This window comes from Pleurodeles waltl, chromosome 4_1 (assembly GCF_031143425.1).
Source record: "Pleurodeles waltl isolate 20211129_DDA chromosome 4_1, aPleWal1.hap1.20221129, whole genome shotgun sequence".
Taxonomy (NCBI): Eukaryota; Metazoa; Chordata; class Amphibia; order Caudata; family Salamandridae; genus Pleurodeles; species Pleurodeles waltl.
The window spans coordinates 22,698,715-22,719,852 of NC_090442.1; the positions used below are offsets into that span (position 1 = coordinate 22,698,715).

The 21,138-nt window shown below is 48.3% G+C and overlaps 1 protein-coding gene across 3 annotated transcripts in view; it reads right to left on the reverse strand.

The window, feature by feature from the left end:
• Window positions 1–21,138, reverse strand: part of LOC138288415 (butyrophilin subfamily 2 member A2-like) — a 163,877-nt gene that overhangs the window by 140,578 nt on the left and 2,161 nt on the right. For all 3 annotated transcript variants that reach the window (XM_069229975.1, XM_069229974.1, XM_069229976.1), the window contains exon 2: window positions 20,043–20,138. In XM_069229975.1, the coding sequence (XP_069086076.1) occupies window positions 20,043–20,138 (96 nt within the window). The remainder of the gene's footprint in view (window positions 1–20,042; window positions 20,139–21,138) is intronic.

Here is a 21,138-nt window from a genome sequence, read left to right on the forward strand (position 1 = left end):
ACAATATCATAAGAAAACACAATATACAGAGTTACTAAAAATAAAAGTACTTTATTTTTATGACAATATGCAACAAGTATCTCAGTGGGTACCCTCAGTCTGAGGATAAGTTACATACACAAGATATATATACACAAACCAAAATTAGGTAAGTAATAGCAAGAAAAGTAATGCAAACAGTGTAGAATCACAATAGATTACAATAGGAACACATAGCTATAGGGGCAACACAAACCATATACTCCAAAAGTGGAATGCGAGCCACGAATGGTCCCCAGTCCTATATGAGCTTGTAGAGGGTCACTGGGACTGTAGGAAAACAGTGAGAGTTAGAAAAATACCCCACCCCAAGACCCTGAAAAGTAGGAGTAAAGTACACCTACTACCCCCAGAGAGCACAGAAGTCGTGATAGGGGGATTCTGCAGGAAGAACAAACACAAGCAATGCAACAACAGTGGATTTCCGGACCTGAGTACCTGTAAGACAAGGGGACCAAGTCCAATAGTCGCAACAGTGTCGAGAGTGGGCAGGAGCCCAGGAAATGCCAGCTGAAGATTCAAGGAAGCTGCCACTGGTTGGAAGAAGCTTGGAGTTCTGCAAGAAAGAAGAGGACTAGGGACCTCTCCTTTGAAAGACTGATGTCCCACGTCGCAATGAAGCTTACAGAGGTGTTTCTGTGCAGAATGACAGCCAACGAGCCTTGCTAGCTGCAAGAGTCGCGTTAGAGGTTTTTGGGTGCTGCAGGGGCCCAGGAGGGACCAGGATGTTGCCTCTTCAAGGAGGAGACAGAGGGGGCGCTCAGGAACTCGGAGAGCCCTCACAGAAGCAGGCAGTACCCGCAGAAGTACCCCAACAGGCACTTAGAAGAAGAGTGAACCGGAGTCCACGCGAAGTTACAAAAGGGAGTCCCACGACGTCTGATGCCAACTCAGCGAGCTGGGCACTGCAGGGCGGAGTGCTAGGGACCCAGGCTTAGCTGTGCACGAAGGAAATCCTGGAAGAGTGCACAGGAGCCGGAGCAGCTGCAAATCACGGGGAACACAGCTTTGCAGTCTGGCGTGGGGAAGCAAGGACTTACCTCCACCAAACTTAGACTGAAGAGTCACTGGACTGTGGGAGTCGCTTCGACAGAGTTGCTGTGTGCCAGGGACCACGCTCGTCAGGATGAGAGGGGACCCAAAGGATCAGTGATGCAGTCTTTTGGTGCCTGCGTTAGCAGGGGGAAGATTCCGTCGACCCACAGGAGAGTTCTTCGGAGCTTCTGGTGCAGGGTGAAGGCAGGCTACCCCAGAGCATGCACCACATGAAAACAGTCGAGAAAGCCGGCAGGATGAGGCGCTACAATGTTGCTGGTAGTCGTCTTGCTACTTTGTTGCGGTTTTGCAGGCGTCCTGGAAAGGTCAGCGATCAATCCTTTGGTAGAAGGTGAAGAGGGAGATGCAGAGGAACTCTGATGAGCTCTTGCATTCGTTATCTGAAGAATTCTCCAAAGCAGAGACCCTAAATAGCCAGAAAAGGAGGTTTGGCTACCAGGTTAGGAGGATTGGCTACCAAGAGAGGTAAGAGCCTATCAGAAGGAGCCGCTGACGTCACCTGCTGGCACTGGCCGCTCAGAGCAGTCCAGTGTGCCAGCAACACCTCTGAATCCAAGATGGCAGAGGTCTGGGGCACACTGGAGGAGCTCTGGGCACCTCCCCTGGGAGGTGCAGGTCAGGGGAGTGGTCACTCCCCTTTCCTTTGTCCAGTTGTGCGCCAGAGCAGGGTTGGGGGATCCCTGAACCGGTGTAGACTGGCTTATGCACAGATGGGCAGCATCTGTGCCCATCAAAGCATTTCCAGAGGCTGGGAGAGGCTACTCCTCCCCAGCCCTTCTCACCTTTTCCAAAGGGAGAGGGTGTAACACCCTCTCTCAGAGGAAGTTCTTTGTTCTGACTTCCTGGGTCAGGGCTACCTGGGCCCCAGGGGGGCAGAAACCTGTCTGAGGGGTTTCTGTCAACCTGTCTGGTTCTGCTAACCAGAACCTCAGTGGTTATGCTCTCTCTGCTTTCCAAACTTGTCACTAAGAGGCTAGTGACTAAATTTAACAATTCACATTGGCATACTGGTACACCCATATAATTCCCTTGTATATGGTACTGAGGTACCCAGGGTATTGGGGTTCCAGGAGATCCCTAAGGGCTGCAGCATTTCTTTTGCCACCCATAGGGAGCTCTGACAATTCTTACACAGGCCTGCCACTGCAGCCTGAGTTAAATAACGTCCACAGCCATTTACCACTGCACTTAAGTGACTTATAAGTCACCTATATGTCTAACCTTCACCTGGTGAAGGTTGGGTGCAAAGTTACTTAGTGTGTGGGCACCCTGGCACTAGCCAAGGTGCCCCCACATCGTTCAGGGCAAATTCCCCGGACTTTGTGAGTGCGGGGACACCATTTCACGCGTGCACTATACATGGGTCACTACCTATGTATAGCCTCACAATGGTAACTCCGAACATGGCCATGTAACATGTCTAAGATCATGGAAATGTCCCCCCAATGCCATTCTGGCATTGGGGAGACAATTCCATGATCCCCCGGGTCTCTAGCACAGAACCCGGGTACTGCCAAACTGCCTTTCCCGGGGTTTCACTGCAGCTGCTGCTGCTGCCAACCCCTCAGACAGGTTTCTGCCCTCCTGGGGTCCAGCCAGGCCTGGCCCAGGAAGGCAGAACAAAGGACTTCCTCTGAGAGAGGGTGTTACACCCTCTCCCCTTGGCAAAGGTGAGAAGGGCTGGGGAGGAGTAGCCTCTCCCAGCCTCTGGAAATGCTTTGATGGGCACAGAGCTGCCCATCTCTGCATAAGCCAGTCTACACCGGTTCAGGGATCCCCCAGCCCGGCTCTGACGCAAAACTGGACAAAGGAAAGGGGTGTGACAACTCCCCTGACCTGCACCTCCCAGGGGAGGTGCCCAGAGCTTCTCCAGCGTGCCCCAGACCTCTGCTATCTTTGATTCAGAGGTGTTGCTGGCACACTGGACTAGACAGTGCCAGCAGGTGACGTCAGAGGCTCCTTCTGATAGGCTCTTACCTCTCTTGGTAGCCAATCCTCCTAACTTGGTAGCCAAACCTCCTTTTCTGGCTATTTAGGGTCTCTGCTTAGGGGAATTCTTCAGATAGCGAATGCAAGAGCTCATCAGAGTTCCTCTGCATCTCCCTCTTCACCTTCTACCAAAGGATCGACCGCTGACTGCTCAGGACGCCTGCAAAACTGCAACAAAGTAGCAAGACGACTACCAGCAACATTGTAGCACTTCATCCTGCAGGCTTTCGCAACTGTTTCCAGGTGGTGCATGCTCTGGGGGTAGCCTGCCTTCACCCTGCACCAGAAGCTCAGAAGAAATCTCCCGTGGGTCGACGGAATCTTCCCCCTGCTAACGCAGGCACCAAAAGACTGCATCACTGGTCCTCTGGGTCCCCTGTCATCCTGACGAGCGTGGTCCCTGGCACACAGCAACTCTGTCCAAGCGACTCCCACAGTCCGGTGACTCTTCAGTCCAAGTTTGGTGGAGGTAAGCCTTGCCTCCCCACGCCAGACTGCAAAGCTGTGTTCCCCATGATTTGCAGCTGCTCCGGCTCCTGTGCACTCTTCCAAGATTTCATTCGTGCACAGCCTAGCCTGGGTCCCCAGCACTCCGTCCTGCAGTGCCCAGCTCACTGAGTTGGCATCAGACATTTTGGGACTCCCTTTTGTAACTTTGTGTGGACTCCAGTTCACTCTTCTTCTAAGTGCCTGTTAGGGTACTTCTGCTGGTGCTGGCTGCTTCTGTGAGGGCTCTCCGAGTTGCTGAGCATCTCCTCTGTCTCCTCCTCCAAGTGACGACATCCTGGTCCTTCCTGGGCCACAGCAGCATCCGAAAACCTCTACTGCGACCCTTGCAGCTAGCAAGGCTTGTTTGCAGTATTTCTGCATGGGAACACCTCTGCAAGCTTCATCGTGATGTGGGACCTCCATCCTCCAAAGCAGAAGTCCCTAGTCCTCTTCTTTCTTGCAGAACTCCAAGCTTCTTCCAACTGGTGGCAGCTTCCTTGAATCTTCAGCTGGCATTTCCTGGGCTCCTCCCTACTCTCGACACTGTTGCGACTATTGGACTTGGTCTCCTTGTCTAACAGGTACTCAGGTCCGGAAATCCACTGTTGTTGCATTGCTGGTGTTTGTTCGTCCTGCAGAATCCCCCTTTCATGACTTCTGTGCTTTTTGGGGGTAGTAGGTGCACTTTACACCTACTTTTCAGGGTCTTGGGGTGGGCTATTTTTCTAACCCTCACTGTTTTCTTACAGTCCCAGCGACCCTCTACAAGCTCACATAGGTCTGGGGTCCATTTGTGGTTCGCATTCCCCTTTTGGAGTATATGGTTTGTGTTACCCTTATACCTATGTGTTCCTATTGCAACCTATTGTAATTCTACACTGTTTGCATTACTTTTCTTGCTATTACTTACCTAATTTTGGTTTGTGTATATATATCTTGTGTATATAACTTATCCTCATACTGAGGGTACTCACTGAGATACTTGTGGCATATTGTCATAAAAATAAAGTACCTTTATTTTTAGTAACTCTGTATATTGTGTTTTGTTATGATATTGTGCATATGACACCAGTGGTATAGTAGGAGCTTTACATGTCTCCAAGTTCAGCCTAAGCTGCTTTGCCACTGTAGGAGGCTGGACTGGCTTATAGTGAGTACCAAGGGGTACTTGCACCTTGCACCAGGCCCAGTTATCCCTTATTAGTGTATAGGGTGTCTAGCAGCATAGGCTGATAGATAATGGTAGCTTAGCAGAGCAGCTTAGGCTGAACTAGGAGACGAGTGAAGCTCCTACAGTACCACTAGTGTCATATGCACAATATCATAAGAAAACACAATACACAGTTATACTAAAAATAAAGGTACTTTATTTTTATGACAATATGCCAAAGTATCTCAGAGTGTACCCTCAGTGAGAGGATAGGAAATATACACAAGATATATATACACAATACCAAAAATATGCAGTATAGTCTTAGAAAACAGTGCAAACATGTATAGTTACAATAGGATGGAATGGGGACACATAGGGATAGGGGCAACACAAACCATATACTCCAAAAGTGGAATGCGAACCACCAATGGACCCCAAACCTATGTGACCTTGTAGAGGGTCGCTGGGACTATTAGAAAATAGTGAGGGTTAGAAAAATAGCCCACCCCAAGACCCTGAAAAGTGAGTGCAAAGTGCACTAAAGTTCCCCAAAGAACATAGAAGTCGTGATAGGGGAATTCTGCAGGAAAGACACAAACCAACAATGCAACAACGATGGATTTCCAGTCGTGGGTACCTGTGGAACAAGGGGACCAAGTCCAAAAGTCACAAGCAAGTCGGAGATGGGCAGATGCCCAGGAAATGCCAGCTGTGGGTGCAAAGAAGCTGCTACTGGACAGTAGAAGCTTAGGTTTCTGCAGGAACGACAAGGGCTAGAGACTTCCCCTTTAGAGGACGGATCCCTCACGCCGTGGAGAGTCGTGCAGAAGTGTTTTCCCGCCGAAAGACCGCCAACAAGCTTTGCTAGCTGCAAATCGTGTGGTTAGTGTTTTTGGATGCTGCTGTGGCCCAGGAGGGACCAGGATGTCGCAATTTGTGCCAGGAGACAGAGGGGACGTCGAGCAAGACAAGGAGCCCTCTCAGCAGCACGTAGCACCCAGAGAAGTGCCAAAAACAGGCACTACGAGGATGCATGAAACGGTGCTCACCCAAAGTTGCACAAAGGAGTCCCACGTCGCCGGAGACCAACTTAGAAAGTCGTGCAATGCAGGTTAGAGTGCCGTGGACCCAGGCTTGGCTGTGCACAAAGGATTTCCGCCGGAAGTGCACAGGGGCCGGAGTAGCTGCAAAAGTCGCGGTTCCCAGCAATGCAGTCTGGCGTGGGGAGGCAAGGACTTACCTCCACCAAACTTGGACTGAAGAGTCACTGGACTGTGGGGGTCACTTGGACACAGTTGCTGGATTCGAGGGACCTCGCTCGTCGTGGTGAGAGGAGACCCAAGGGACCGGTGATGCAGTTCTTTGGTGCCTGCGGTTGCAGGGGGACGATTCCGTCGATCCACGGGAGATTTCTTCAGAGCTTCTAGTGCAGAGAGGAGGCAGACTACCCCCACAGCATGCACCACCAGGAAAACAGTCGAGAAGGCGGCAGGATCAGCGTTACAGAGTTGCAGTAGTCGTCTTTGCTACTATGTTGCAGTTTTGCAGGCTTCCAGCGCGGTCAGCAGTCGATTCCTTGGCAGAAGGTGAAGAGAGAGATGCAGAGGAACTCGGATGAGCTCTTGCATTCGTTATCTAAAGTTTCCCCAGAGACAGAGACCCTAAATAGCCAGAAAAGAGGGTTTGGCTACCTAGGAGAGAGGATAGGCTAGCAACACCTGAAGGAGCCTATCAGAAGGAGTCTCTGACGTCACCTGGTGGCACTGGCCACTCAGAGCAGTCCAGTGTGCCAGCAGCACCTCTGTTTCCAAGATGGCAGAGGTCTGGAGCACACTGGAGGAGCTCTGGACACCTCCCAGGGGAGGTGCAGGTCAGCGGAGTGGTCACTCCCCTTTCCTTTGTCCAGTTTCGCACCAGAGCAGGGCTAAGGGGTCCCTGAACCGGTGTAGACTGGCTTATGCAGAAATGGGCACCAAAAGTGCCCATGAAAGCATTTCCAGAGGCTGGGGGAGGCTACTCCTCCCCTGCCTTCACACCATTTTCCAAAGGGAGAGGGTGTAACACCCTCTCTCAGAGGAAGTCCTTTGTTCTGCCATCCTGGGACAAGCCTGGCTTGACCCCAGGAGGGCAGAAACCTGCCCGAGGGGTTGGCAGCAGCTGCAGTGAAACCCCAGGAAAGGCAGTTTGGCAGTACCAGGGTCTGTGCTACAGACCACTGGGATCATGGGATTGTGCCAACTATGCCAGGATGGCATAGAGGGGGCAATTCCATGATCATAGACTTGTTACATGGCCATATTCGGAGTTACCATGGTGAAGCTACATATAGGTAGTGACCTATATGTAGTGCACGCGTGTAATGGTGTCCCCGCACTCACAAAGTCCGGGGAATTGGCCCTGAACAATGTGGGGGCACCCTGGCTAGTGCCAGGGTGCCCTCACACTAAGTAACTTTGCACCTAACCTTTACCAGGTAAAGGTTAGACATATAGGTGACTTATAAGTTACTTAAGTGCAGTGTAAAATGGCTGTGAAATAATGTGGCCGTTATTTCACTCAAGCTGCAGTGGCAGGCCTGTGTAAGAAATGTCAGAGCTCCCTATGGGTGGCAAAAGAAATGCTGCAGCCCATAGGGATCTCCTGGAACCCCAATACCCTGGGTACCTCAGTACCATATACTAGGGAATTATAAGGGTGTTCCAGTAAGCCAATGTAAATTGGTAAATTGGTCACTAGCCTGTTAGTGACAATTTGAAAGAAATGAGAGAGCATAACCACTGAGGTTCTGGTTAGCAGAGCGTCAGTGAGACAGTTAGGCATCACACAGGGAACACATACATATAGGCCACAACCTTATGAGCACTGGGGCCCTGGCTAGCAGGGTCCCAGTGACACATAACAAACATACTGAAAACATAGGGTTTTCACTATGAGCACTGGGCCCTGGCTAGCAGGATCCCAGTGAGACAGTGAAAACACCCTGACATACACTCACAAACAGGCCAAAAGTGGGGGTAACAAGGCTAGAAAGAGGCTACTTTCTCACACAACCCCCCCCCCAAACGAAGGACAATAAGGCTAACCTTGGCCAGTTGAGACTTTATTGTCTAAGTGGTGATAAGTAGAGAGTAGCTCTGCAATAGACTGGTTACTCCCTTTATCAAACACTATATGTTTACTTCCCAGTGGGGATGTAAACCACCCTGTTTGAAGTTTTTAACTAAGCAATAATGTGAAGATGTATTTTCAGAGTTTTTATCAGTAAGTTTTAGTTTAGAGCAGTGGGAATTGTCCACTGAACCTATTTGTAGTGATGGAAATGCCAGACAGGGATGCTGTCTCAGAAAAGCCATAGCTGGGCAAAAACTGTGTCCATATGGCTGGAAGAGAGAACAGGGATGCTGTTTCTCTTGAGTTTGAGCAGGGCAGGGATGCTGTCCTATGAGCTCCACACTAGGGCAGGGATGCTGTCCTAAGTGTTGTGAGGCAGTGCAGGGTTTCTGCACTAAAGTTTCTCTGGGAGGGTTGGAGGGATGCTCCATGTTAACTAAAATGGTGCTCTTTTTCTCACCAATGTTAGTTATCCCATAGAGAGGTACTTCTACCTCAGGGAGTCCAGCTTTGCCAGCTGATGATTCCCTTGGAATAGGTGCCACCCCAGGAGAGGTTTCTCCCACCACAGGAATGGTATCCTGAATGGTAGGGTGGTTAGGGGATACTGTGATACCCTTTTTACCTGTTGATGGAGAGGGTTCCTGAGTTTTCAGGCCTTCTCTCCTTTGCTTTTTCATTTCAGTAGAAATGAGAGGGAACAATTCCTCAGGGATGCCCAGCATGGCTGCATGGGCATAAAACTCTACATCAGCCCAACCTGAGGCCTCTAGGTCATTACCTAAGAGACAGTCTACAGGTAAGCTAGGTGATACCACCACCTGCTTAGGGCCAGTAACTCCACCCCAACTAAACTGAATTATAGCTAAGGGAAGAAACTTAGTGGAGTTATGGACATCAATAATCTTATACTGTTGTCCAATGATGTGTTGATCAGGGTGCACTAGGTTTTCAGTCACCAAAGTGATACTGGCACCTGTGTCCCTGTAGGCCAAGGCCTCAACACCATTTATTGAAACTGTCTGCCTGTACTTATCCATTGTAAGGGGACAAGCAGCCAGTGTGGCAAGGCCAATGCCACTAGGTGTGACAGAAACTGTCTTGGGACTGACTACCCCAGTTTCTACTATGGACCCAAAAGTGAACCCAACTACACCCTTAACTTGACTGTTGCCAGCAGTCCCACCACTAGTCCCACTACTGCTAGGGGCACTAGAGCTTGATGTATTAGTGGTGGTAGGCTCAGGGGGTTTACCTGGACAGGACTTATCCCCTGGCCTATGGCCTCTATTTTTACACACAAAGCACCAAGGCTTTTTAAATTGTGTAGGTTGAGAAGAAGAGGAAGAATTTGTTTTATCCCCACCCCCTGAAGAGTGTTTAAGATTTGAAGTGGGATCTTTGGTTTTACCCTTATCCCCATGCTTATCTTGAGACTTTTCACCATCTTTCTTCTTAGTGTTCTCTTTGTCACCCCCTGTATGAACTTTTCTGTTCACCCTTGTTCTGACCCATTTGTCTGCCTTCTTTCCCAATTCTTGGGGAGAGGTCAGATCAGAGTCCACCAAGTACTGGTGCAACAAATCAGACACACAATTATTAAGAATATGCTCTCTCAGGATCAAGTTATACAGGCTGTCATAATCAGTAACTTTACTGCCATGTAACCACCCCTCCAAGGCCTTCACTGAATGGTCAATGAAATCAACCCAGTCTTGTGAAGACTCATTTTTGGTCTCTCTGAACTTTATCCTGTATTGTTCAGTGGTTAAGCCATAACCATCCAGGAGTGCATTCTTAAGAACTTTGTAATCATTAGCTTCATTTTCTTTCACAGTAAGGAGCCTATCCCTACCTTTTCCACTAAATGATAGCCATAGGATAGCAGCCCACTGCCTTTGAGGGACATCCTGTACTGCACAGGCCCTCTCAAGTGCAGCAAACCACTTGTTAATGTCATCCCCCTCCTTATAAGGGGGAACTATCTTTTGCAGATTCCTGGAATCATGCTCTTTTGCAGGATGACTATGTGGAATACTGCTGCTGCCACCATGGGTTTCAAAACCCAACTTCTGTCTTTCCTTCTCTAGTTCTAAAGACTGTCTATCCAAATCCAGCTGTTGCTTTTTAAGCTTCAGTCTGGTTTGTTCCACCCTCAACTTATTGAGTTCCCTTTCTAACATTCTGTCATCAGGGTTGGTGGGAGGGACATTCCTAGACACAGAAGTATGATGAGAATGAACAGAAGGAGACCTGTCCCTTACAGAGGGCACCCTAACAGCTTGGCTGACAGTGTAATGTGAGAGCACACCATCTGTATGATGTGACTCCACCTCAGTACCAACTATGCTATACTGTCTAGTAATGGGCAGGCTAGAAAGTTTCTTTCCTGAATCTTTTCCTGGGGGAGTCCCTGGATCAGATTGGGAACCATTAGCTACTTTTTCAACAGATGGGGCACTTTTAGCCTTATCTTGTTCTCTAAGCATGTTAAGTAACAATTCCAAGGAAGGATTCTTCCCTACACTCAAACCTCTCCCTATGCAGAGACTCCTTGCTCCTTTCCAGCTAAGGTGATCATATGCAAGTTTGGACAGATCAACATTTTGGCCTGTGCCAGACATTTTTAGAGAGAGTTAAAGTGATAGAAAAAGAGAAAAAAGTTTTCAGAACTTTTAGAAAGACAGAAAAAAACTTTTTAAACTTTTTAGAACTTTTTAGAAAGTTAGAAGTACTTTTCAGCACTTAGAAAAGAGTGAAAAGAGGAAATGCAAAACTTTTTGGTTATGTGTATTGTAGGAGGCTGGACTGGCTTGTAGTGAGTACCAAGGGGTACTTGCACCTTGCACCAGGCCCAGTTATCCCTTATTAGTGTATAGGGTGTCTAGCAGCTTAGGCTGATAGATAATGGTAGCTTAGCAGAGCAGCTTAGGCTGAACTAGGAGACGTGTGAAGCTACTACAGTACCACAAGTGTCACTTGCACAATATCATAAGAAAACACAATACACAGATATACTAAAAATAAAGGTACTTTATTTTTATGACAATATGCCAAAGTATCTCAGTGAGTACCCTCAGTATGAGGATAGCAATTATACACAAGTTATATGTACACAATACCAAAAATATGCAGTATAGTCTTAGAAAACAGTGCAAACAATGTATAGTTACAATAGGATGCAATGGGGACACATAGGGATAGGGGCAACACAAACCATATACTCCAAAAGTGGAATGTGAACCACGAATGGACCCCAAACCTATGTGACCTTGTAGAGGGTCGCTGGGACTATTAGAAAATAGTGAGAGTTAGAAAAATAGCCCTCCCCAAGACCCTGAAAAGTGAGTGCAAAGTGCACTAAAGTTCCCCACAAGACAAAGAAGTCGTGATAGAGGAATAATGCAGGAAAGACACCAACCAACAATGCAACAACTGTGGATTTCCAATCTAGGGTACCTGTGGAACAAGGGGACCAAGTCCAAAAGTCACAAGCAAGTCGGAGATGGGCAGATGCCCAGGAAATGCCAGCTGCGGGTGCAAAGAAGCTTCTACTGGACAGAAGAAGCTGCGGTTTCTGCAGGAACGAAAAGGGCTAGAGACTTGCCCTTTGGTGGACGGATTCCTCTTGCTGTGGAGAGTCGTGCAGAAGTGTTTTTTCGCCGAAAGAATGCCAACAAGCCTTGCTAGCTGCAAATCGTGCGGTTAGCGTTTTCAGACGCTGCTGAGGCCCAGGAGGGACCAGGAGGTCACAAATTGGACCAGGAGAGAGAGGAGACGTCGAGCAAGACAAGGAGCCCTCTCTGAAGCAGGTATCACCCGGAGAAGTGCCAGAAACAGGTACTAAGAGGATGCGTGAAACGGTGCTCGCCGAAGTTGCACAAAGGAGTCCCACGTCGCCAGAGACCAACTTAGAAAGTCGTGCAATGCAGGTTAGAGTGCCGTGGACCCAGGCTTGGCTGTGCATGAAGGATTTCCGCCGGAAGTGCACAGGGGCCGGAGTAGCTGCAAAAGTTGCGGTTCCCAGCAATGCAGCCCAGCGAGGTGAGGCAAGGACTTACCTCCACCAAACTTGGACTGAAGAGTCACTGGACTGTGGGGGTCACCTGGACAGAGTTGCTGGATTCGAGGGACCTCGCTCGTTGTGCTGAGAGGAGACCCAAGGGACCGGTAATGCAGCTTTTTGGTGCCTGCGGTTGCAGGGGGAAGATTCCGTCGACCCACGGGAGATTTCTTCGGAGCTTCTGGTGCAGAGAGGAGGCAGACTATCCCCACAGCATGCACAAGCAGGAAAACAGTCGAGAAGGCGGCAGGATCAGCGTTACAGAGTTGCAGTAGTCGTCTTAGCTACTATGTTGCAGTTTTGCAGGCTTCCAGCGCGGTCAGCAGTCGATTCCTTGGCAGAAGGTGAAGAGAGAGATGCAGAGGAACTCTGATGAGCTCTTGCATTCGTTATCTAAAGTTTCCCCAGAGACAGAGACCCTAAATAGCCAGAAAAGAGGGTTTGGCTACTTAGGAGAGAGGATAGGCTACTAACACCTGAAGGAGCCTATCAGAAGGAGTCTCTGACGTCACCTGGTGGCACTGGCCACTCAGAGCAGTCGAGTGTGCTGGCAGCACCTCTGTTTCCAAGATGGCAGAGGTCTGGAGCACACTGGAGGAGCTCTGGACACCTCCCAGGGGAGGTGCAGGTCAGGGGAGTGGTCACTCCCCTTTCCTTTGTCCAGTTTCGCGCCAGAGCAGGGGCTAAGGGGTCCCTGAACCGGTGTAGACTGGCTTATGCAGAATTGGGCACATCTGTGCCCAAGAAAGCATTTCCAGAGGCTGGGGGAGGCTACTCCTCCCCTGCCTTCACACCATTTTCCAAAGGGAGAGGGTGTAACACCCTCTCTCAGAGGAAGTCGTTTGTTCTGCCATCCTGGGACAAGCCTGGCTTGACCCTAGGATGGCAGAACCCTGTCTGAGGGGTTGGCAGCAGCAGCAGCTGCAGTGAAACCCCAGGAAAGGCAGTTTGGCAGTACCAGGGTCTGTGCTACAGACCACTGGGATCATGGAATTGTCCCAATAATGCTAGGATGGCATAGAGGGGGCAATTCCATGATCTTAGACATGTTACATGGCCATATTCGGAGTTACCATTGTGAAGCTACATATAGGTAGTGACCTATATGTAGTGCACGCGTGTTATGGTGTCCCCGCACTCACAAAGTTCAGGGAATTGGCCCTGAACAATGTGGGGGCACCTTGGCTAGTGCCAGGGTGCCCTCACACTAAGTAACTTTGCACCTAACCTTTACCAGGTAAAGGTTAGATATATAGGTGACTTATAAGTTACTTAAGTGCAGTGTAAAATGGCTGTGAAATAACGTGGACGTTATTTCACTCAGGCTGCAGTGGCAGGCCTGTGTAAGAATTGTCAGAGCTCCCTATGGGTGGCAAAACAAATGCTGCAGGCCATAGGGATCTCCTGGAACCCCAATACCCTGGGTACCTCAGTACCATATACTAGGGAATTATAAGGGTGTTCCAGTAAGCCAATGTAAATTGGTAAAATTGGTCACTAGCCTGTTAGTGACAATTTGAAAGAAATGAGAGAGCATAACCACTGAGGTTCTGATTAGCAGAGCCTCAGTGAGACAGTTAGTCACTACACAGGTAACACATTCAGGCACACTTATGAGCACTGGGGCCCTGGAGAACAGGGTCCCAGTGACACATACAACTAAAACAACATATATACAGTGAAAAATGGGGGTAACATGCCAAGCAAGATGGTACTTTCCTACATGTATATACACTGAACTTGTTTTGTATATTTTTATCTTATGAAAAGTACAATGACAAGAGTTGTAAGTAGTCTCAAAGCACTTATCCCACCGCTGCACAACCAATGTAGGAGGCTGGACTGGCTTGTAGTGAGTACCAAGGGGTACTTGCACCTTGCACCAGGCCCAGTTATCCCTTATTAGTGTATAGGGTGTCTAGCAGCATAGGCTGATAGATAATGGTAGTTTAGCAGAGCAGCTTAGGCTGAACTAGGAGACGAATTAAGCTCCTACAGTACCACTTAGTGTCATATGCACAATATCATAAGAAAACACAATACACAGTTATACTAAAAATAAAGGTACTTTATTTTTATGACAATATGCCAAAGTATCTCAGAGTGTACCCTCAGTGAGAGGATAGGAAATATACAAAAGATATATATATACACAATACCAAAAATATGCAGTATAGTCTTAGAAAACAGTGCAAACAATGTATAGTTACAATAGGATGCAATGGGGACACATAGGGAGAGGGGCAACACAAACCATATATTCCAAAAGTGGAATGCGAACCACGAATGGACCCCAAACCTATGTGACCTTGTAGAGGGTCGCTGGGACTATTAGAAAATAGTGAGGGTTAGAAAAATAGCCCACCCCAAGACACTGAAAAGTGAGTGCAAAGTGCACTAAAGTTCCCCAAAGGACATAGAAGTCGTGATAGGGGAATTCTGCAGGAAAGACACAAACCAACAATGCAACAACAATGGATTTCCAGTCGTGGGTACCTGTGGAACAAGGGGACCAAGTCCAAAAGTCACATGCAAGTTGGAGATGGGCAGATGCCCAGGAAATGCCAGCTGTGGGTGCAAAGAAGCTGCTACTGGACAGTAGAATCTTAGGTTTCTGCAGGAACGACAAGGGCTAGAGACTTCCCCTTTGGAGGACGGATCCCTCACGCCGTGGAGAGTCGTGCAGAAGTGTTTTCCCGCCAAAAGACCGCCAACAAGCCTTGCTAGCTGCAAATCGTACCGTTAGTGTTTTTGGACGCTGCTGTGGCCCAGGAGGGACCAGGATGTCGCAATTTGCGCCAGGAGACAGAGGGGACATCGAGCAAGACAAGAAGCCCTCTCAGCAGCAGGTAGCACCTGGAGAAGTGCCAGAAACAGGCACTACAAGGATGCGTGAAATGGTGCTCACCCGAAGTTGCACAAAGGAGTCCCACGTCGCCGGAGACCAACTTAGAAAGTCGTGCAATGCAGGTTAGAGTGCCATGGACCCAGGCTTGGCTGTGCACAAAGGATTTCCGCCGGAAGTGCACAGGGGCCGGAGTAGCTGCAAAAGTCGCGGTTCCCAGCAATGCAGTCTGGCGTGGGGAGGCAAGGACTTACCTCCACCAAACTTGGACTGAAGAGTCACTGGACTGTGGGGGTCACTTGGACACAGTTGCTGGATTCAAGGGACCTCGCTCGTCGTGCTGAGAGGGGACCCAAGGGACTGGTGATGCAGTTCTTTGGTGCCTGCGGTTGCAGGGGGACGATTCCGTCGACCCACAGGAGATTTCTTCAGAGCTTCTAGTGCAGAGAGGAGGCAGACTACCCCCACAGCATGCACCACCAGGAAAACAGTTGAGAAGGCGGCAGGATCAGCGTTACAGAGTTGCAGTAGTCGTCTTTGCTACTATGTTGCAGTTTTGCAGGCTTCCAGCGCGGTCAGCAGTCGATTCCTTGGCAGAAGGTGAAGAGAGAGATGCAGAGGAACTCGGATGAGCTCTTGCATTCGTTATCTAAAGTTTCCCCAGAGACAGAGACCCTAAATAGCCAGAAAAGAGGGTTTGGCTACCTAGGAGAGAGGATAGGCTAGCAACACCTGAAGGAGCCTATCAGGAGGAGTCTCTGACGTCACCTGGTGGCACTGGCCACTCAGAGCAGTCCAGTGTGCCAGCAGCACCTCTGTTTCCAAGATGGCAGAGGTCTGGAGCACACTGGAGGAGCTCTGGACACCTCCCAGGGGAGGTGCAGGTCAGGGGAGTGGTCACTCCCCTTTCCTTTGTCCAGTTTCGTGCCAGAGCAGGGCTAAGGGGTCCCCTGAACCGGTGTAGACTGGCTTATGCAGAATTGGGCACATCTGTGCTCATGAAAGCATTTCCAGAGGCTGGGGGAGGCTACTCCTCCCCTGCCTTCACACCATTTTCCAAAGGGAGAGGGTGTAACACCCTCTCTCAGAGGAAGTCCTTTGTTCTGCCATCCTGGGACAAGTCTGGCTTGACCCCAGGGGGGCAGAAACCTGTCTGAGGGGTTGGCAGCAGCTGCAGTGAAACCCCTGAAAAGGCAGTTTGGCAGTACCAGGGTCTGTGCTACAGACCACTGGGATCATGGGATTGTGCCAACTATGCCAGGATGGCATAGAGGGGGCAATTCCATGATCATAGACATGTTACATGGCCATATTCGGAGTTACCATGGTGAAGCTACATATAGGTAGTAACCTATATGTAGTGTACGCGTGTAATGGTGTCCCCGCACTCACAAAGTCCGGGGAATTGGCCCTGAACAATGTGGGGGCACCCTGGCTAGTGCCAGGGTGCCCTCACACTAAGTAACTTTGCACCTAACCTTTACCAGGTAAAGGTTAGACATATAGGTGACTTATAAGTTACTTAAGTGCAGTGTAAAATGGCTGTGAAATAACGTGGATGTTATTTCACTCAGGCTGCAGTACCCTGGGTACCTCAGTACCATATACTAGGGAATTATAAGGGTGTTCCAGTAAGCCAATGTAAATTGGTAAAATTGGTCACTAGCCTGTTAGTGACAATTTGAAAGAAATGAGAGAGCATAACCACTGAGGATCTGGTTAGCATAGCCTCAGTGAGACAGTTACGCATCACACAGCGAACACATACATATAGGCCACAAAGGTATGAGCACTGGGGTCGTCGCTAGGAGGGTCCCAGTGACACATAACAAACATACTGACAACATAGGGTTTTCACTATGAGCACTGGGCCCTGGCTGGCAGGATCCCAGTGAGACAGTGAAAACACCCTGACATACACTCACAAACAGGCCAAAAGTGGGGGTAACAAGGCTAGAAAGAGGCTACTTTCTCACACACCATATTGTATCAATACCTGTGGCACTCAACAGGTGATGGGATCTTCTCTGACCTGGAGTTGTCCATGGGAACAAGCTGGTGTTGATCCCTGTGGAACTCCTCATGGGATCTTTCGGGACCTGGAGGTGTTAATTGTGAACACGTTGGTGTCAATCTCCGTGGGACTCGCAGGTGATAGGATCTTCTGGGACCTGAAGGTGACGATGTGAACAAACTGGTGTTGACTGAAAAGGTAGGAGGAGTACCAGTGAAGGGCACTGACAGTGAAACCTGGTTCAAGTCTCCATGGTATGGCTCAAGGTATAGATTAGTTGGTATGCATGTATGTTCCACACTCTTCTGTCCAATTGTTTTGTAATTACTGCTGCTCTTTAATAAGTATATGTTTCAGACACTGCCTTAGGCAGATTTATGAAAAGTGGCACTGCAGCTAGTGCAGCGCCTCTTTTCTTGCGCCCCTTAATGCCTCCCTTAACGCCACCATGTGTGCGCCGTATTTAAAATACAACGCACCATGGCAGAAGTCAGGGGTACTAGCATCATAATTTCGGACGGTAGTCTGGCACTTTACAGGTTTAGCGCCAAAAATGTTGATGCTAATCCTGCAAAGCACCCAGAGGCCCATTGAAAACTCTTATCAGGTATTAAAAATGCTGATAAAAATGACGCAAAGAAATCTCTTAGATTTCTTTGCCCTACTTCTTCAGCCCCCCTAGCGCCGGGACGCCCCCCTTGGATACATTATGCCTGGCACAGGCATAATGTGGCGCAAGGGGTTTCAAAATAGTGCAATTCACGCACTCTGCACTTTATAAATATGGTGCAGTGTTTTTGGCCTTCCAACGCCACATTAGGGTTATTAAAATGATGCTAATGTGGCATTGGAATGGCGCTAGGCCCTCTTAAATCTGGGCCAGAATGTTTTCTTCTGCACGTTTCAGCTAACTCTGAGCTCTGTTGCTTCCCCCTAAGTCCACATTTCATAAATGCCACCACATACACAGGTACGTGACGGCAGGTTTTTGCATTTTATTTATTTTAATAGCTCATGTGGCACCATCACACCTCCTTAGGGTGCGCAACTTCAAGTTCATGTTAATACATTTTTACTGAATCATAATAACTAAGAAGTCAGACTAAAGCTCCTCGAGTCGGACATAAACCGCTTGTTTCTATTCACTGTCTTAGAACTGTGATTTCATCTTAGTACAAAACGCAGCTGTTATCCCAGGAGGGGATGTGAAGGGTCTCCAGGGCAGGATCAGTGCAGCTTCCTGAGGGACTGAAGGATGGAGAGAGAGGGGCACAAACTGAGGGACATAAAAGATAAGGAAAAGGACTCAGGACCAAGGGAAGCAGCGAGGGAGAAGGTAGATGGGAGGTGATATAGAGTGAGAGGATTGAAAGGAGGAGAAAGAAGGTGGGTGTAGGATGGAAAGCGTAAAAGGAGACCCCACGGGTGGAGCTGTCCCTGAGGGAGTGAAGGGAGCAAATAATATTTAATGTCCTGGCACTGTTCGGCGAGAGGGGTCCTGAATGGCTGTTCAGGAGGACTTGGTGGAAAACGTTGTGAAAAGTGGAGTGTTTATAACCAGATTACATGGGTTCATGTGCTCACTGTGAGCCTTGCCTTCAAACCTAGGGCTGATGTGACAACTTACCTTAAAAACTATTTTCAAAGATGAACTATTTCCCCCAGACCGGCTGAACGTGTGTGCCCTTATTTCAGTCAGTCAGAGTCAGGGCACGGATTTAAAGCACATTCACATTTCATCAGCGACCGCTCTTCACTCAGCCCTTTCTGACGTGTCATCGTCACCATCATCATCATCACTGGCCACAGCACACCCTTCAGGAGCCTTCCACACCTCTCGGGACTCAGAACATTTAATAATCATCATCATCATCACTGGCCACGTCGCCCCCTTCAGGAGCCTTCCCCAGCTCTCGGGACTCAGAACATTTAATAATCATCATCACCATCACCATCATCACTGGCCACGGTGCCCTCTTCAGGAGCCATCCACAGCTCTCGGGACTCGGAACATTTAATAATCATCATCATCACAATCATCATCAATATCATCACCATCTTCACTATCGTCATAACCATTGTCGCCATCATCATCATTACTGGCCACAGCAGCCCCTTCAGGAGCCTTCAGCAGCTCTTGAGACTCTGAACACTTAATAATCACCATCATCATCACCATCACTGGCCACAGCAGCCCTTTCAGGAGCCTTCAGCAGCTCTCAGGACTCAGAACATTTAATAATCATCATCATCATCACCATCATCATCATCACTGGCCAAAGCAGCCCTTTCAGGAGCCTTCAGCAGCTCTCGAGACGCAGAACACTTAATAATCACCATCATCATCACCAATAATGACCAGGGCACCTCCTTCATGAGCCATCTGTAGCTCTCAACCCTGGCACGATTTGATAATCACCATCATCATCATCACTGAGAGGGGCCCCCCTTCAGGAGCTTTCTGCAACTGTCAACACTTAGGGCCCGATTTGCAAAGATAAAGTTAGACCAAAAGTCTAACTTTACACCTGAAGCCTGCCTTTACACCTGTAGTGGAACTTCACACCTGAATTTGACATTACACCTGAAATCCAAATTTACACCTGAAGTGCAACTTCACACCAGAACTCTAACTTTACACCTGAAGCAGAACTTTACACCTGAAGTCCAACATTACACCTGACGTGTAACTTTACACCTGCAATGTAACTTTATACTTCATGTCTAACTTTACACCTGAAGCCTAACTTTACACCTGAAGTGCAACATTACACATGAAGTCTAACTTTACATCTGAAGTGTAAGTTAAGACCTAAACTCTAACTTAGAGCAAACGTCTAACTCTACTACTTTTCGATATTCACAAAGGTAAGTTCCTACTAGCAAGTTTACTGCTAGTAAACTTATTAGTAGTAAAATCCCTAGTAGTAAAGTTATCAGCAGTACTTTACCTTTGTGAATATTGAAAAGTAGTAAAGTTAGACTTTCGGTCTAACTTTACCTTTGAGAATCGGGTCCTTTATCTTCATCATCATCACCATCCTCATCATCACCATCCAGCGGAATGTACAATATTAAACAATGTTTAGGACAAAACTGTGAATCAGGCGTTACTGCTGGGGCCGACGAACAACTACAAACTGCACCTCTCTGATTAAAATGTAGAATTAGGAGCCTCCATTTCTTTTCATCTGCAGTTCTTCTAATCATGTCTGAAGCAGAGAAGCTCTTTCACGTGCCACGGGGGGTCGCAGGGTTTAAAAATCAACTCCACACTTCTTACCCAGACGGTAAAGCACGATGTTTATGAATGTAGTCACTGCAACCATCACTCCCAGGGCTATCGCCTGCTTCCTTACACGAGGGATCTGCGGGCCACCTGGAGAGGAAATCACAGAATCCGGCATTTAACTTTACATGTGGGAGAGGATCACCTGCTTGTAGCTGGAGAACAAAACCATAGGAGGACTTGTAATAGACTCAGTTAGTGTGTGTCAGGTCATTCCAATAAATATCAGTGTGTGCGAAGACTGGTCACTGAGTGTGTGTACGAAGACTGGTCACTGAGTCTCAGTGTGTGTCAAGACTGTTCCCTGAGTCTCAGTGTGTGTCTAGATTGGTCACTGAGTCTCAGTGTGTATGAAGACTGGTCACTGAATCTCAATGTGTGTCAAGACTGGCCACTGAGTCTCAATGTGTGTTCCATGACTGGTCACTGAGCCTCAGTGTGTGTCAAGACTGGTCCCTGAGTCTCAGTGTGTGCCAAGACTGGTCATTGAGTCTCAGTGTGTATGAAGACTGGTCATTGAGTCTCAGTGTGTGCCAAAACTGGTCACTGACTCTTATTGTGTATGAAGACTGGTCACTCAGTCTTGGTGTGTGCCAAGACTGGTCACTGAGACTCAGTGTGTGTCAAAACTGGTCACTAAGTCTACGTTTGTATGAAGAGTGGTCACTGAGCCTCAGTGTATATGAAGACTCTTCACTGAGTCTCAATGTGTGTGCAAGGACAGGTCACTGAGTTTCACTGTGTATGAAGACTGGTCACTGAGTCTCAGTGTATGCCAAGTCTGGTCACTGAGTGACAGTGTGTACCAGAACTGGTCACTGAGTCTCAGTGTGTACCAAGACTGGTCACTGAATCTCAGTGTGTGTCAAGAGTGGTCACTGAGTCTCGGTGTGTGCCAAGACTGGTCTCTGAGTCTCAGTACGTGCCAAGACTGAAACAGAGAACTCTGCATATAAAATGATAGAATAGGCCTATCTTTTTATATGCAGAGTCTCTTCTATGAGTGTGAAGTCTCCATAGTTGTAAAATTATTATTAGTAAAACAAAACTCATAGTTTGTGAATACTAAAAAATAGTAACCATACACAAA